This window comes from Theropithecus gelada, unplaced genomic scaffold, assembly GCF_003255815.1.
Source record: "Theropithecus gelada isolate Dixy unplaced genomic scaffold, Tgel_1.0 HiC_scaffold_15875, whole genome shotgun sequence".
Lineage (NCBI taxonomy): Eukaryota > Metazoa > Chordata > Mammalia > Primates > Cercopithecidae > Theropithecus > Theropithecus gelada.
Window position 1 is genome coordinate 1,340,241 of NW_020257631.1, and position 18,702 is coordinate 1,358,942.

At 39.8% G+C, this 18,702-nt stretch overlaps 1 protein-coding gene across 2 annotated transcripts in view; it reads left to right on the forward strand.

The window, feature by feature from the left end:
* The first annotated feature begins 1,719 nt into the window (after window positions 1-1,719).
* The window catches only part of LOC112617068 (polypeptide N-acetylgalactosaminyltransferase 5), a 54,422-nt gene continuing 37,439 nt past the window's right edge, over window positions 1,720-18,702 (forward strand). The window contains exons 1-2 of one of the 2 annotated variants that reach the window (XM_025373800.1): window positions 1,902-3,702; window positions 10,579-10,659. In XM_025373800.1, coding sequence (XP_025229585.1) covers window positions 10,616-10,659 — 44 coding nt within the window. In that variant the 5' untranslated portion in view covers window positions 1,902-3,702; window positions 10,579-10,615. Of the gene's footprint in view, window positions 3,703-10,578; window positions 10,660-18,702 lie in introns of both variants that reach the window. The other variant, XM_025373799.1, reaches the window with a different exon arrangement.

The following is an 18,702-nucleotide window of genomic DNA, read 5'->3' on the forward strand; positions in this document are numbered from 1 at the left end:
TTTTATTAGACTGCACTTTATTTGTCAGGGAAGGAATGTTACACAAGTTGTAGACTGTACTGGCCAGGATTTTTTTAGAGAAACAGAACCAATAGGATTCATAGAGATGGATAAATGAGCAGCAGCTTATTAGAGGAATTGACTCACATAGTTATGGAGGCTGAGAAACCTCAGGCCAGGCCACCTGCAAGCTGGAGAACCAAGAAAGCCAGTAACATGGCAGATTCCGAGTTCAAAGGCCTGTGAACCAAGGAAGCCAATGACATCACTCTCAGTCTGAAGCCAAAGGCCTGAAAACCTGGTGGAGGATGTAGGAGTTGTGGGGGCAGTTCTTGTCCAAAAGTAGAAGAAGAAAGATGTCCCAGCTCACTAAGAGAGAAAGAACCCACCTTTCCCCTGCCTTTTATTCTATCCGGGCCCTCAACCAATTAGTGGTGCCTGCCCACATTGGGTGAGGGCATCTCCTCTCTGCTCAGTGCACTGAGTCAAATGCCAATCTCTTCTGGAAACACCCTCACAGATATACCTAAAAATAATGCTTTACTGGTTCTCTGGGTATTCCTTAGCCCAGTCAAGTAGACACCTAAAATTAAATGTCTCATGGGCAATGTTCAAAAACCAAAAAAAAAAAAAAAAAAGAGACTTTTTTTCTAGACCAGTGTTTCTCAACTTTAGCTGCACATTTGAAAGACCTGGGAAGCTCTGTACAAAAAAAAAAAATATATATATATATACACACACACACACACACACACACATATATATATATACACACACACATATATATATATATATAAAAAAAATATCAACCCAACTATCATCTCTGCCTCCTCTCTCATCAATTGATCTTAGTTTGGGGGAATCTTCTTTCAAGTGGTTCTAATGAAAAGCCTGTGGGGGAGCCACTACCCTACCAGTCAACCAGCATCACTCAAAATCTAGTCCAAGTCCTGGTGTGGCTCAAACTGTTTCTAGCTGGTTCATGACGAGATAAGTACTGAAACTGAGAGTAAGTGTGTCTTAATCTGTTCAGGCTACTCTAGAAAAATAACACAGATTAAGTGACTCATAAACAACAGAAATTCATTTCTCACATTCTGGAGACTGGGCAGTCAGAAATCAAGCCACCAGCAGATTTGTTGAGTAGTGAAGGCCCATTTCCTGGTTCATAGATGGCACCTTCTCATTATGTCCTCACATTGTGGAATGGCAAGGCCATAGGGCCTCTTTTGTAAGGGTGCTGATCCCATTCATGAGGACTCTATCCTTATAATCACATCATCTTCAGAAGCCCTATCACATTTATGACTAGGTTTCAACGTATGAATTTGGGGTGGACATAAACATTCAGACCATAACAAAGTGTTCAGAAACTTTTATAGCAATATGACAAATTAAGTTTATTCTTAATTGAATGGAATAATAAAAACAGATGGATTAGTGAAAAAACAATAGTTGGCTTATAAAGAAATACATTGAAACCCCCTGAAGGAATGGTCTAAATCACTAAACATATGCATCTCTGGAAGTGAGGATATACTGGGCCCCTTCTTTAAGCTGTTGTGTCTTAAAGCTGAAATATTAACTTCAGTGATAAATTCCTCAGGCAGAGCATTGGCACCTGGGTACAACAGGGTTAAAGAGCAGGAGTGGGGTAGGTGGGGTTACAAACCAGGAACACATGCCCTCCAAGTTAGATAGCTTTTTTTTCTCTTTAATTGCCCTTAAAACACACACGCTCTCACATAACACAGAAGGTGAGAGCTGAATGAAGTTTTCTGGGTAATGGCATGAAATGTTTTCCTTATGAGAAGTGGTGTTGAGTTACAGCGTGCAGACGGAGAACGGGGAGGAGAGAAACAGCAGCCTCAATCTGGCCCCCACCTTTTCTTGGGCTTGTAGGAAGGTGGACATGGGCTCCCGGAGACAACACAAGTAATACGTTGAACTATTCGGTGGCTGGAATCAACTTTTCCTGGAGTAACCTAAGGCCAGTGTTTACCAGAACTTAGCTAGGGCCAGCCAAGCAGGCACAGATGCTCTGCTATGAAATGCCACGCAGGCAGAGACTGACAAGCAGTAGGAGCTGAGCTTTCCCCTTGGACTGCTGCTTCCTGCTGTGTTCAGGGGAGGGGGTCACTTTCTGGCAACTCTGCTGCTGTTGCTGCTGCTGCTGCTACTTCAACTCCCTCTCCACTCAAGGTAAGCAGGCTAAGGGAGGGCAGGCTGCTAGGGAAAGCTTTGTACCATGAACAGGATCCGAAAGTTTTTCCGAGGAAGTGGGCGAGTCTTGGCATTTATCTTTGTAGCTTCTGTCATCTGGCTGCTCTTTGACATGGCAGCTCTCCGCCTCTCATTCAATGAGATCAACACTCGGGTCATCAAGGAAGACATTGTGAGGAGGGAGCGGATAGGATTCAGAGTTCAGCCAGACCAAGTGAAAATTTTTTACAGCAGCATAAAAGAGATGAAACCTCCCCTAAGGGGACATGGGAAAGGGGCACGGGGCAAAGAGAACTTTAGAAAAACTGAGGAGAGTGTGCTCAAGGTTGAGGTGGACTTGGACCAAACCCAGAGGGAAAGAAAAATGCAGAATGCCCTGGGAAGGGGCAAAGTTGTACCGTTGTGGCATCCTGCACATCTGCAGACCCTCCCTGTGCCTCCTAACAAGCAGAAGACAGAAGGGAGAGGCACCAACCCTGAAGCCTCCTCTCACCAGGGGACACCAAAGCAAATGACAGCTCAGGGGGCTCCAAAAACCTCATTCATAGCAGCAAAAGGAACTCCATTAGTCAAAATATCAGCACACATGGGACGTGTCAGTTTAAAACAGGAGCCCCTGAAGAGTCATAGTCCCAGCAGTGACACATCAAAACTAGCAGCTGAAAGGGACTTGAATGTGACCATCAGTCTTAGTACTGACAGACCAAAGAAGCGATCACAGGCAGTAGCAAAAGAGAGGGCACACCCTGCCAGCACAGCAGAGCCGAAGTCTGGGGAAGTCATGGCCTTAAACAAAACTAAGTCTCAGAGCAAAGAAGTCAATGCAAATAAACACAAGGCCAATACGAGTCTTCCTTTTCTTAAGTTCATTGTCAATTCAAATCGCTTAAGGAAGCAATCTATTAATGAGACACATTTGGGAAGTCTGTCAAAGGATGATGGAGCTAGAGGGGCTCATGGGAAGAAACTCAATTTCTCTGAAAGCCATGTTGTGATTATAACCAAAGAAGAAGAGCAAAAGGCAGACCCCAAGGAGGTCTCCAATTCTAAAACCAAAACTGTATTTCCTAAAGTATTGGGTAAAAGCCAAGGTAAACACATTTCCAGGAATAGAAGTGAAATGTCTTTCTCTTCACTTGCTCCACATAGAGTACCACTGTCCCAAACTAACCATGCTTTAGCTGGAGGGCTAAAGCCAGCAAAAATCAACATAACTGCCAAAGCCCCCTTTACAGAATACAACCAGAGTCATACAAAAGCCCTTTTACCTGAAGACAGTGGAATGCACCAGGTGTTAAGAATTGATGTGACGCTTTCTCCAAGGGACCCCAAAGCTCCAGGGCAGTTTGGGCGTCCTGTAGTTGTCCCCCATGGAAAGGAGAAGGAGGCAGAAAGAAGATGGAAAGAAGGGAACTTTAATGTCTACCTTAGCGATTTGATCCCAGTGGATAGAGCCATTGAAGACACCAGACCTGCTGGGTAAGACCTATTTCTCTTCTCTTTCCTCAACCCCAAGTGCTTTGGTTCTTATATAGGGAGAATTTATTGCTAGATAATTCCGTGTGGTTTTTGGTCACCTAGAGAATTAAAGAAACATTAATCATTGGATATCATTCAAATATTTCACCAACTACACAGAGAAAAATTCTCATATCAGCAGTTGCAGAGTTCTCATTCTCTGAGACTTTGGTCCCCACCATTAGCTCATGTTCAATTTCCTTCTCTCTGTTGAAAATCTGTTAAAATGATTAGATGAACTCAGTTCATAATAACGTATATATAAATGGTAGAGCTTAAAGTGTAATTCCATTAGAATAGTGACAATGAAGTGAATTCCCAATTTTGGAGCTTTTCATTATTAGCAAGTTTGTCAGGAATATATTTGGGAAAGAAGCACACAGAAGGACTCTTCTAGGCCTCCCTGGAATCATATCTCAGCCAGCAGAATTCTGCCTAATCATGAGTAATGATAACCAGGAGAGCAAGAGAAGAAGTGACTTTACTCCCTAAAATTTAATGTCTTTTATAGATGGAGATGGTAGACATTTCAGGAGATCAGTTACATAGGAATAATAGTGTTGGAAAAAGTCAATCAGTCCATACCAGCAAACACCTACAGGAGGTATAAAAAGCATAATAATAATCACTTCATTTGTAGACATTCACTATTTACAAAGAACCTGCATACATATAGATGAACTCCATATGAGCCCTGGAAAGGACGAGGCTGGCATTATGGTTCAAATTAACAAGCTGGCGAGGGCGCTCAGAAGTTACAACACTTTCTCAAAGTAATGCAGTTCTAAAGCTGCCCAGTGGACCTTCAGGAACCAGTCCTTCAAAAAGTTAAATTCCTGTATCACCAGATGTGGATCAAAGCATATAGATATTTAATCTGATTCAAATATAATTATGTTCCTGGCATTTTTTTTTCTTGGCCCACTGATAAGTGAAAGTACTCAATAGCCGTATTTCAATATCTGTTAACTCAGTTCCCTGAGTCAAACAATATTTGCCAGGAAGTTGGACTGGGGAATGTCAAGATTGAGACTTAGCACACGTGGCATGTAAATAATGGCCTTGTGACTTCTGTAGAAAATTCTTCTTTGTGATCTAGGTAGTCAGCATTACATTTTAGTCAGTGTTACTAGGAGGAAGGCAGATACAGGGGAAGCTTTATCCATATTAGAAAGAAGAGTCTCCACATTGTGACGTCGCTACAACCAGGTCATTTTCCATCTCTTAGCCGTCAGCAAATGGCTATCAGCCATGCACTGCTTAGGTCAAGCACTGTGCCATTCACGCTTCTCACCCTGGTGATAATCACAGCCTTGAGGAGAACACAGACATACTCAAAGATGAGGAAACTGAGGCCCTGGGATGCTAGATTGCCTGTGGTCACAAAGCAAGTCATTGTAGATAAATGATTAAAATTCATGCTCAAAATTATGCTGCATTCTTCTCCATCTCTTGCCAATCTCCCCTCAAAAAGGATCCTAAAAATTATGTTGGCCCAGCTCTAATCTAAAGTCCTGTGTATCACAGGATTACACATGCCAGCTTTGAACAGAAAGTTCAGGGAAATGAAGTAGCTGTTAAAGCAGTTTCATTTTAACATGCCCTTATTGACCCAGCAGGCTGCTAGGGAGTCTGGGGAGGAATTAGACACTGCACAGAAGCACAAGCTCCAGTTCCAAACCAGAGAAAAGGCACATGTGTGGCGGGGTGAGGGTGCCCAAAGCAAGTAATAACAATGTTATCACCAGTGGGGCTCACTGAAGGCTCAGTGGCTCCCAGTGCTTTCTAGTTTCTATACTTTGGTCTGTAGAAGGTGAGCATTGCGGCCCAGGAAAGTTATAGTCAGTCTCTGTCCTCTGTCTTCTGAAGGAGGTTGTCCCAACTGTAGGAAAAACTGACACGTGTGCTTGAGAGGATGAGTCAGAGAGCATGTGGCCAGGCCTCCTCCCTCTTATCACATAACCCACCTTGGCTAAATATAGGCGTGTTCTCAAGCTGCCTGGCGGATGCTACGCTCCACTCAGGAGTCTACCACCAGGGATCCTGGACCTGGGGCCTCCCAAAGTATTTTTCAGTCCTTTTGTAGCCCTCTTCTTTGAAAGAGGATAAATCATTTTTTGTTCTTTTATCCAAACACCTTGACTATAAATATGTGTAAATTATGTATTCATGCAGATAAAGGTTAAAGAAAATACGATCAAAAAACATTTGATTCATCAGGTTGGCAAGATTTGGAGTGTTTTTTTTTTCTTTTTTTACTTTGGATTTATTTATTTTCAGCCTTGCTCAAAATGTGTTTGAGGTAGCTGCTTACAGGAACACACGCAATAAGATTTTTTAAGATGATAAGTTTTCAAAGTCAGCATAAGGGGAAATTGTTACAAAACAGAATAAGAAAATGAGTATGTGTGTGTGAAAGAGAGAGAGAAACAACTATAAGAACACAAGAGGGCTAGCTTAAAATTAGCTGAAGTAGCATCCTACTGCAACCTTTAAATTTTGAGAGTTTTGGAGACCTATTCTTTTTGACCTATTCATTTCCCCAAAATCCACTGTTATAGATGAATTAACACATAACTGGCATATCACTACTGCTCATTGAATACAGAATGCACCAAAAAATGTAAAAAACAACAACAACAACAAAAACCACACACACAGATTTGGTATAATCATTTAAATTCAACTTCCCCCAGTGAAGATAATAACTAGTCAGTAGTTAACATCATTTAAAGATGAATTAGCTGATGTGCTAGGGTGAGGTTACCATTAAGAAGTAGAGGACAGGCATGGTGGCTCACACCTGTAATCTCAGCACTTTGGGAGGCACGGTTGGAGAATCCCTTGAGCCCAGGAGTTTGAGATCAGCCTGGGCAATATAGTGAGACCTCATCACTACAAAAAGTTTAAAAATTACCCATGGGTGGTGGTGCATGCCTGTAGTCTCAGCCACTCAGGAGGCTGAGGTGGGAGGATCACTTGAGCCTGAGAGGTCGAGGTTGCAGTGAACCAAGATTGTGCCACTGCACAATAGCCTACGTGACAGAATAAGACCTTGTCGCAGAAAACAACAACAACAACAAAAGCAGAGGAGACAGGCAGGGATTTCCAGGACAAACTTCTCTTACTCTAGTTCTAAAATCAGATTCTCTTTTCCAAACCTACTCTTTCCTCCTTTTTCTCTTGAGTCCCAAAGGACCATTGCTAAAATGTTAAGATGCAATTTCATACCTCTTTTCTAAAGCACAAGAATTCCTTTCTGTTCTCAGGGTTACTCACACTGTCCTTTTCTGTCTGCCCATGTTTCTCCCCCTTGTGGTATAGCAATAGCACCCCGCACATGACATTTTCTCCAAGCTGGGCCCTCAGCATGAGAAAAGCTAATCTCTTTGCTCTTCTCCACCCATTATGGTTGTAACCATCCACTGAGGTTTACATTCACTGGTCCCTTCCCACAGCCTCCCTCCATCCTCACCATTCTCTTGCACACATTCTAATCCAACATTACTCAAAATTCAACTTCCCTCTACCTGGACCATGAGGTCGCTGTGACCTCTAAATTGCAATTACTCTTAGTGTACACAGGCATCCTAGTTACTGAAACACTCTTTACTGCGTCTGTTTTGTCTCCTTAGTGAAATTATAAGCTTCTGAAGGAAACTCTGTCTTTAGCTTTATTTTGTACTCCTTTAGCACTGATCACAGTGCGTTGCATTCAGAAGCAACAGGTTTACACAGTATGAATTTAAAATTTGTTTCTCTGAATTTGTTTCTCTGAAACGATTTTTGAACATTGATACTACCTTGAAAATAATCAAAAGGTAGCAATTCAAATGAAACCTGCAACAAGTCTATTTATAAATTATTAATGACTTCTTAATTTTTCATTATGAATATATGGAATATATTAAAATCTGATTTAAGGCAAACACATTCTGTTTAACGCTATGATCTATTCATTAATTCATGTTTATTCCTTATTTTATATTTTTGTTATTGTTTTCGTTCTTAATTTTAATATTTTGGCTTTCAAGAGAGGAAAGCCTATTTTATTTACAAGAATGTTTTATGTCAGCATGTAAAATACAACTTCATTGTTGCCTAGAAATTTTGCCTATAAAATTTGCTTGAAATAAAATGCTTTTTTGACAGTTAAAGTTCCATATTTAATCTTTTTTTAATTAAAAGCTAATCTTTTCAGTTCTTGCTCCTAATGATTGAAGTTTGTTTCTGTCAGCAACAATCAACGCACATACACATACACATACACACACACACACATGCACACACATATGTAAACACAGGTTTTGCTAAAATGTGATCCTGTGCAGGGCAATTCTACTTGGAGAAGTCTGTCTTCTGGCCTGAAGCTATAGTTAAGATGGAACTCCAAAAATGAACTTATTTTAAGAGTGCACTTCCTGAATCTGAATTTAGAGAAAAATGACTCAAAGGAATTTTTGCTGCCAGCATTCAGTTTTTAAAGTACAATAAGAATTCTGGCGTGCTTGTCTGCCACTGCTGTGTCCTCATAATGTTACTCAATTGCTTAATTTAATGCTTTGCTTTCCCTACAAAACTCTGGCAAGCCCCTCAATAAAGCAATTAAAATGGGTCTTTATTCTCTTAGCCCAGAGCCAGGACTGTCAACCAATAATTTGATTCCTTCCTACACAGCTAAAGAAAGTTTTTTTTGGCACATTTGAAAAGCAAAAGATAGCACCATGCATTTGCCACAAACCAATCTAAATTACTGAGGGGAAAGAAAAACTTTCTGGAACCTTAATTTTGATCCTAGTAGGGTTAGAAACTATAACTGATGAGTTACTGGAGGAGGAAGGGGAGGAGCAGGAGGATACAGAAGAAAGAAAATAAAGTGATCAGGTATCCTCCCAAACTTTGAGCTTCTAAAAGTTTATCAGACTGAGAGAAAAAAAGAAACTTTAAAGTTAAATTAAATTTAAATTTTTAATTTTTACATGGGATACAAATCTTAATTGATGAAATGAACATGCTTTTGTGACTAATAGCGATTGGAGAATATTAATTAAAATTCATTGGAGAAGCTATGAGATCTCCTTGAGAAACTAATTGGAGGCAGGGAAAAAAAACCTCACAAGATGAATTCAAAAGGATTTACTTCCTGCTTTCACCTCTATGGGTAAAAGCAACGCAGTGGTGCCTTTTGAATAGTGTGTACGTGTTCATTTTTGTGGGCACGTGCGTGCATTTGTGAACATATGCATGTGTTTGTGTGTTAGGGCACAGTGCTCTATTTCACTCAAAAGTCATGTAGGAGATCAGGAAATAAAAAGGAAAACTTGTTAAAAAGTTCAGACTAGACTGTAACATAATGAAGGTGAAATATGGCCAAGGGACAATGAACTGGGCCTTTGAATACTTTTCTTTATCCCACTCTCCTTATAACAAAGGGAGTAACAAAGACAACAAAGATCAGAGGAAAAGAATGGAAAGCACAATTCTGCCTCTAGTTCAAAGACAAGAAAACAGCTAAACGGTGCCTAATGAATATAAAACTGAGAAATGTTAAAGCGAATTCCTGACTTTTCCTCCTAAATACTGTGAAAGCCCTAGAAACACTCCTGGGAGAGAGTAGTTAATAAATGCAGGAATTTGAAAGAAGTATACTTTTTCATATACTGAACACAGGGCCCAATTTAACCATCAGCATAATATATCAAACTCTTGCTGTAATATTGCCCTGGTACTCTTGGCCCTGAAAATAACTTCCTATTGGGCTTTTCTGGCTGATCCAATCAGAACGGAGCTTCTCAAGAGAGAAACAACTTTTTTGCTCAAGGTTCAGAAAATTCAGAGAAAATAGCAATGTTTAGAAGCTGTATTTTGCTGTTTGCTTTCGAAATGAAAGGAGCTTTTTAGAGTCTCCTGGAAAAACAGCTATATCATACCAAACTCACGTACCTTCTCAGTTGGCCTTGCTTCTAAAATGTTGATAATATGGACAAGTGTGAGAAGCAGCAATGTGAGGAAACTGTTTACAAAGGTCTTCACAACTTGCCTTCTCGTTTAATCCTTAAAACAATTCCTCAAGGTAGATACTATCATCATCCCGGCTTTACCTATAGAAAAACTGAGACTTACAGAGGAAGCTGAGGTTTCAGGTAACAGCAGATATTTCAGACAGTGGCAGTTCATTTCATTGCACATGATATTTGCTCATTGCCTATCAATCAGGAGCGGTGCACTATGCCGGGCAGTTGAGGCCTTTATCCTTCAGGCATATTATTTCATCTGATCCTTCTGGCCATGCCAGATTAGCAAAGTGTTACATCTCTTTATTAACAGATGAGAGAGGGAAAGAGAGCAAATGGTAATGTAACTTGCCCAAGGCCTCACAGCTCACAAGTGCCAAAGTTGGGACCCAACCTCTAGTTTTCTGATTCTTCCTCACTCAGTAATAATTCCACTGCACCAGTCTGGTTCCCTCTCCACCCCCAGCAACTCTCCCCATGTAGTGACCATCATCACCTGCACCTCTCCTCGACTTGCCAAGGCCCTATGCATAAAGGGGAATCCCTCCACTGCTCAGCTTCACACACAAAAGAAGTGCTTAGTTTTGTTTCAGTCAGTGATGTGTGTGTATGCATATATGTATGCATGTAGACTTACGTTTGCATGTGTGTGTGTATTCTAAGCAATCCTCATAGTAACACTATGAGATATTAACTTTCATATGTTTTACAGTTGAGAAGGGTGAGACTGTAAAAGAATAAATGATTTATCCACTGTCCCAGCAAGCTAATAGCAAATTTGGGATTCAAAAGAAAATTTCCCAATTTTTAATTCTTTCCACAGGTGACAGCTCCTCCTTCCTTTGTTTCCTTATAGTCATATGACTTTGGCAGAAATTAAAACACCTCTCTTCCTTATACATGGGTAAGAGATGCATGAGGGGAGTTAAGTTTGCATGACATGTACCTCATCAGAGAAAAAAATATAGAAAACCATTTCCTATACAGCACTAAGCAAAGGTGATTCTTTAAAACTGGGCCATAACACAGCCCTGCAGTGAACAAAGCTCTCAGGACTGCTACTGCGCAGTATGGCATCAGAGCATGGTCATAGACTTCAAGGCATGTACAGCAAAATGTGGTGCAGAAACACAGGGGACTATTGGGGAAAAGGAGATAAAAGGCTAAACCTGAACTGGGAGAGACAGAAATGTTTGAGCTGCAACCTGAAAGAGTAGAGAGTCAGAGAAATGGAGAAAACAGTAAAAAGGATGATCCATTGAGAAACTGAGGAAATCTGACATGGGTTGCAGGAGAGCAATGAGGATGTAAATGAGGCCATAGAAGTAAGTAGAGTCCAGATCACTCAGGACCTTGATCAAGTTCTTCTAAGGGCCAGTGGGAAATCATTAAGGGATTTAAAACCATAGAAATAACAATTTAATTTGCCTTTTCTCAGGGGACTTATGACCCAAAGGAAAGCACTTACAGGTAAATGCTAAAGTTGCATAGAAAACCACAGAATGTTAATACTAGGTGAAGATTTGAAAGTTATCTAATCTAGTCCTTTATGTTACAGAGAAGGTTCCAGGAGAAAAATGACTTGCCCAAGGTCATACACAGCAGGAAAGACAGAACATCCCCACCTAGTACTATTTCTGTCACATCACACCACCTCCTCCTCTTCTCCCTGCCATCCCAATTTCACTGTGACAGCTTCCTGCTCAAAATAGACTATTGTTGAAGTGGTGAATGTTGATGCTGGTGGCTTATATTTCTAAGCCTGAGTCCTGTCACTTTGATGACTCTACATTTACCACGGCAACCACGGCCGCAGTTGGCTAAGAACTTTGGAGTAGAAGTGATGAGTGTGACTTAAATTTTCTGAGTCAGTAGCCAGGTGATTTTGACTGAATGTCACGGATAGTCTACCCTAGAAAGAACAAAACATGAAAGTACAATTTTTATATCGCTGTACCGTCTTATCAGTGAGAGGGAAAGCGGCCCCAAACAATTCTAAGGTCTGGGAGAAAAGAATACAATTCCAGGCAGAGCTCTTCAGCTGTGTGCTCAATTCTCCTCCTGATGTTCCTGAGATACCAGCGCTTGGGGAGTGAAGGCCCCTGAAGGCTCACATCAAGGCAGTAGTTGAATTGCAAATAGAAGTTAAGAAAATATTCTCCTTGACCTTCTGTTCAAACCTGTGAAGCCTGAGACTTGACCCACATAGTACATCTTGACTGTCTCGGAATAAAATGAAAAATTCATAGAAATGAGAGAATGTTATCATTCTCTCAATCTTAGGATTTAAAACCTTCTCTATTTGATAGGCTACATTCAAATCAGGTTAGTGGCTCAGCATTCAGCACACAGAAGCCAGGAGGGTGGGACGCATCACTTTCTGGGTCTCTCGATAAATGATTGAGCACTTGACAGATTCAGATTAGAGGACTGCCTCAGAAAAGGGCAGTGTGCTCCGTCAAAATGTGTGTATTTGCATTATGGGTAATCATAGGTTCTCACATGAGTTTTTCAGCATGAAGCTTACAAAATATTTTTACATCCATTATCTCATCAAATCTTCATCACCGTTCTGTGATGAAGGCATTGTAATCTTCATCCTAAAAGTGAGGAAACTAAGGTTCTAGGAGCCTAACTCACTTGCCCATGGCCATAGGGCCAATAAATGCTAGAATGAACAGAAAACTTAGTCCCTCATCATCTTTCTCAAGTCCAGGGTCTTTCTGTCCACCACAGTAGTATGTCAGCTAAGTGTAGGATAGTGAAACTCCCCACATTAGAGGCCCCATTTGTTTTTAGAACTTGGATTGGCTACAGTAATCTAAGCATAGATTCCCCCCACACAAAACAGATTAGATTAATTTTTAAGTATAGCATGGGACCAGTAGACTCTAAATACCTAATCTGTTTAATAAATAGGCATATAGAATATAAATGTGATTTCCTAGCCTCAAAAAAGTTACAAACCTAGAAATATCTGGCATTCAAATTAGACTTTAGCAGCAATTCCTCCTCCCACAATATAGCAGAAATTAAGGGAAAATTGGAATAAAGGAAACTTGCTTGAATTAAGTTGGTGTAGGATAACTTGAAATGGTTTTTACAACCTCTGCCAACTAGATGACATAGTGTCTGTCCAGAATATTCTCCATTCTCCTCAAGCCCCTACCCTATTACAATAGCAAGTAACCTTCCTTCCAGTATGAAAGACTGGAGTAAGAGTTTAAAATGCGGAAAACTTTGCTGGGGTTTCCCACCGTTCCTTTGAATGAAACAAGCACACTAGTTTTTCTAGATACCCGGAAACATGTTTAATCTGTTTAGTAATGCAGGAGAACAGGCCTCTGTAAATGTTAGAGTGCCTTGACATGTCAGTGACCCCAAAGCAAGGCACACCCTGAAACTTTGTATTGGAAATATCTGGCATCTCTTTCTGTCATCCTATAATATTGCTTTTACCAGGCACTAATATGATCTGTACCATATAATCTTCCACAGAATTTTCTTCATTGTAATTCTTTAAACACATCTAAGATATATATTTGTCAACAATTGGCAGAGGTGCTACTTATTTGTTGGGATATTAGCACCTAGTGCAATCCCTCATGATCTACCCATGTAGAGTACTAATGGTGAAATTAAGGCACCATGACACATTGGGGGAATGGAGGATTAGATATTTGGTGATTAGAGGTGTCTTCCCCAAATCTCTCAAATTTCTGAGAGTTTTTCTTACCTCCAATTTCAGACTGTCTAGCAATTTTTAGAACTTCCTTCTAAAAAAGACAAAAACTCTACTAATTTAAAATATAGGAAGAGTCATTTGCATGAGCCTGCTTAGTTAACTCCTTCTCATACAATTCCTTTTGTCACTGGATGTTTCTAAGATCAACCAAATTTTAACCACAAAGCAACTCTCAGGACTTCACAGAGGGGCTTGTTGGTTTATGCAGAATTTGTGTAATTGACCCTTTCTTTTTAGAATTGATTAGATTTTTTTTCAGCACCAAATACCGTTAAAAAAAATTTAAGTGTGAAATGTGTGAAATAATTTCTCATTAATTTATATTCTAAAATTAGAGATGAGGAAGTCATAGGCCGTAGCTGTTTTCTTCTGTACCCTCCCTTTCACTCAGCTATTATACTTCTCTTAGCTTTACTTCCTCTTTCCCTGACCCAGAGCTCATCCCAGAATATTCAACCACCTTACACCAGTCCCCTCAAACCTCACTGCCCATTCTCTTTCTACTTCATGTGCTTTGATGTCCCTTAGACTCATATTAATCCAGCAATTTGCTTTATCTCTTCTTACACTCAGGCTGGCAGGCACTGGTGGAGCAAATCATATATTGAAATTTCATAAAATTTTGGCATCTCCAGTTTCAGAAAAGCGCTCACTGCCCATCTGAAATCCTAGCTAGCTGGCTAGTATTCTCTCCCATTGCCCATAGTATATGTCTAAAATATTCTCCATTCTCCTCAAGCCCCTAGCTTATTACATTAACAGATAACCTTTCCTCCAGTATGAGCTACGGCTATTTTCAACTTCTTATCCCATGTGCATAAATATATTTGTATACATTACCACCATTTTGTACTTTCTATCTCAAAGGGAAATATTTCTTCCACTATTTTGGCTTTAAATTTAAGCTCCATCTCATCTCCATCCATCCATTCATGCATTCAATACATATTTATCAAATATTTATTGTGTAATTGTGCTGGAAGCTTGTGGTACTGCAGTAGGCAAGGCAGATTTGTCCTGCCCTCAGAAAATTTTGGATGCAGAAGATAAGGAAATAAGATTGATAAATGAATGCTATGACAGAAACACAGGTGACTGAAATAGGGAATAATAAAAGAATACCTAAATTTTGAGAGGGTAGTCAGAGACGGCATCTCTGTGAAGGGAATATTTAAGATAGGAACTAAATGAACAGAAGCAGCCAGCCACGAAGATATGGGAAGGGTAGCAAAAATGCTAGAAGTTAAGCAAATAACAAAAGCTGCAGCATTCTTCAAGGAACTGAAAGAAGGCCAAGGTGGAGTGTGTGAGGGGAGAGTGGAATGACAGGCAGTTGGAAAGGTGGGCAGGGGTCCTATAAACTAAAGAATGTGGATTTTTTTTTTTTTTTCCTTTTCACTTTGTCCCATAGAAATTGACTGAGGATTTTAGACAGGAGAGTGGTGTTGATCTGAAAAACTGTGGAAGTAGTGTCCCATTATGGGACTCCAGCAATAATCCTGGAGAAAGGGAATGGATGCTCAAGAGCCAGGGGAGGCAACTGTGGAGGTATAAAGATGTTAGAGTTGAGATATTTGTTGGCAATATACAGAATAGAAGTTGATGGATTGATTATATTTACAGTCAGGAAGAGCGTGAATTCTAGACGAGAATCCATATTTCTGCAGCAAGGAGGATGGTGATGCCATTATGAGGGAAATGCAAAGGAGCTGGTTGGATTGAGTGGGGTGAAGTCAAGGTTTCTGTTTCAGACACATTATGAGTGAGATGCCTGTGAGACATGCAGAGGAGATGTTCAAAAGTTGTTTAGATGTAAGGTAAATCTGCAATTCAGATGGGAAAGCTGACCTGGATATAAACTAGGAAGATATTATCACACTTAAAACTGTGGGCATGATGGGCTCATACAGTCATATCATACATAGAAGAAAACAAAGCCCCAGACCCAGCTCTGAGAATCTTGTGTTTGTTAAGAGGAAAGGAAAGCTGAGAAGGAAACTGAAGGTGAAAAGCCAGTGAGTGATGGGTGAAAACTAGGAGAGTGTAGTGTCTCATGGGACAAAAAATTTAAAAATGGACAGTGGCCAAAAGAAACTAGACTTGTTAATTGCATCAACTGCCACTGTAAGGTGGGTTAACATAAGGAGACCTTGCTTTATTGATAATCCTATCAATTACTGATTTTTTTTTCAACTCTTAGTTCTATCTGTACCTTCTCTGATGCTCATAAAAATGATTCTGTCCATTTCTACTCAAGAGAGGAAGGGAGAACAGGGATGACAAATTTTCCTTGTATCCCACCTATCTACCCTCCTATGTCTTTCTTTTCTAGGTTTTCTCCCAAAATTGTCTGCAAAATACTATCCTTTCCCACATTCACGTTTTACTCCTTTTTTAAATAATTTCAACATTTTAGATTCAGGAAGTGCATGTGCAGGTTTGTTACAGGGGTATAATGCGTTCTGCTGAGGTTTAGGATTACAAATGATTCTGTCACCCAGGTACTGAGCATAGTACCCAACAATCAGTTATTCAACCTTTGCCCCTCCTTCCTTACCCTCTCTAGTAGACCCCAGTGCCTATCGTTGCCATCTTTATGTCTATGAGTACCCAGTGCTTAGCTCCCACTTATAAGTGAGAACATGTGATATTTGGTTTTCTAGTCCTCTGTTAATTTGCTAAGGATAATGTCCTCCAGCTGCATTCATATTGCTGCTAAGGAAATGATTTTATTCTTTTTTATGGCTTCATAGGATTCCATGGTATATATGTATCATATTTTCTTTATCCAATCCACCATTGAGGGGCACCTAGGTTGATTACATGTCTTTGCTATTGTGAATAGTGCTGAATTGTTTTGGTAGAACAACTTATTTTCATTTGGATATATACCTAGTAATTAGAATGCTTGCTCAAATGGTAGTTCTATGTTAAGTTCTTTGAGGTATCTCCAAACTGCCTTGTACAGTGCATAAAGTAATTGGTAGGAACTACATTCCTACCAACAGTATGGAAGTGTATAAGCATTCTCTTTTCTTCACAGCCTTGCCAGCAACAGTTGTTTTCTGACTTTTTAACAACTGCCATTCTAAGTGGTATGAGATGGTGTTTCATTGTTCATTTACCTTTTACTTTGTAGTTCATTGTGCTCTCGCCCCACCAATCTCTCGTTGGGAAACTTTAGTCTCATCACTCTGGTCTTTAATGTTCACCACAAGAGATTCTGAGAATTAGAATCTTATTTTGGAGATGTTTCCTCTTTTGCCTTATGAAAAACATTTCAGAGTTTAAAGTCTGTCCAGTTCCAAAATTGTCCCTTAATTGTTGGAATTGTTGGTAATCATGCAACCAAATAGACCAATTTTTTATGTACTTCTTGGAAGCTCCTCAATTTATATTCTTTCTTCTTTTTTTTTCTAATTATCTTTCTTTTCTAAAATTGAGTTTCAATACAATAGTTCATAATTTGGTATCACCAATTAACACTTTCATGGACTTCAATGTGCAAACTCCTAAAACTACAAAGAAGCTTCAAATTTAGAGAAAAAAAAACAGCATGACTAACAATTCTGTAAATTCAAAATAAACCTACCTTTTGTTGAGGGGTAGAGAAACCATTTTAAATTTTTATTTGAAAACAGCACATTTCTTGCTTTTTGTTTGTTTGTTTTGTTTTTGTTTTTGAGACAGAATTTCACTCTTGTTGCCAAGGCTGGAGTGCAATGGCACGATCTCAGCTCACTGTACCCTCTGCCCCGCTGGCTTCAAGCAATTCTCCTGCCTTAGCCTCCCGGGTAGCTGGGATTACAGGTGCCTGCCACGATTCCTGGGTAATTTTTTGTATTTTTTTTTTTTTTTTGTACTTTAAGTTGTAGGGTACATGTGTCCAATGTGCAGGTTTATGTTGGTTTGCTGCACCCCTCAACTCATCATTTACATTAGGTGTTTCTCCTAATGCTATCCCTACTCCAGCCCCCCACCCCACAACAGAGCGCAGTGTGTGATGTTCCCTGCCCTGTGTCCAAGTGTTCTCATTGTTCAATTCCTACCTATGAATGAGAATATGTGGTGTTTGGATTTTTGTCCTTGCGATAGTTTGCTGAGAATGATGGTTTCCAGCTTCATCCATGTCCCTGCAAAGGACATGAACTCATCCTTTTTTTAAGGCTGCATAGTATTCCATGGTGTATATGTGCCACATTTTCTTAATCCAGTCTATCATTGATGGACATTTGGGTTGGTTCCAAGTCTTTACTATCGTTAATAGTGCCACAATAAACATACGTGTGCATGTGTCTTTATAGTAGCATGATTTATAATCCTTTGGGTATATAGCTGGTAATGGGATCACTGGGTCAAATGGTATTTCTAGTTCTAGATCCTTGAGGACTTGCCACACTGTCTTCCACACTGGTTGAACTAATTTACACTCCCACCAACAATGTAAAAGCGTTCCTATTTGTCCACATCCTCTCCAGCATCTGTTATTTCCTGACTTTTTAATGATCATCATTCTAACTGGCGTGAGATGGTATCTCTTGTGGTTTTGATTTGCATTTCTCTGATGACCAGTGCTGATGAATATTTTTTCATGTGTCTGTTGGCTGCATAAACATCTTCTTTGGAGAAGTGTCTGTTCATATCCTTTGCCCACTTTTTGATGGGGTTGTTTTTTTTCTTGTAAGTTTGTTTGAGCTATTTGAAGATTCTGGATATGAGTCCTTTGTCAGATGGGTAGATTGCAAAAATTTTCTCCCATTCTGTAAGTTGCATGTTCACTCTGATGGTAGTTTCTTTTGCCAGGCAGAAGCTCTTTAGTTTAATTAGATCCCATTTGTCTATTTTGACTTTTGTTGCCATTGCTTTTGTGTTTTAGTCATTAAGTCCTTGTCCATGCCTATGTCCTGAATGGTATTGCCTAGGTTTTCTTCTAGGATTTTTATGGTTTTAGGTCTAACATTTAAGTCTTTAATCCATCTTGAATTAATTTTTGTATAAGGTGTAAGGAAGGGATCCAGTTTCAGCTTTCTACATATGGCTCGCCAGTTTTCCCAGCACCATTTATTAAATAGGGAATTCTTTCCCCATTTCTTGTTTTTGTCAGGTTTGTTGAAGATCAGATGGTTGTAGATGTGTGATGTTATTTCTGAGGCCTCTGTTCTTTTCCATTGGTCTATGTATCTGTTTTGGTGCCAGTTCCAT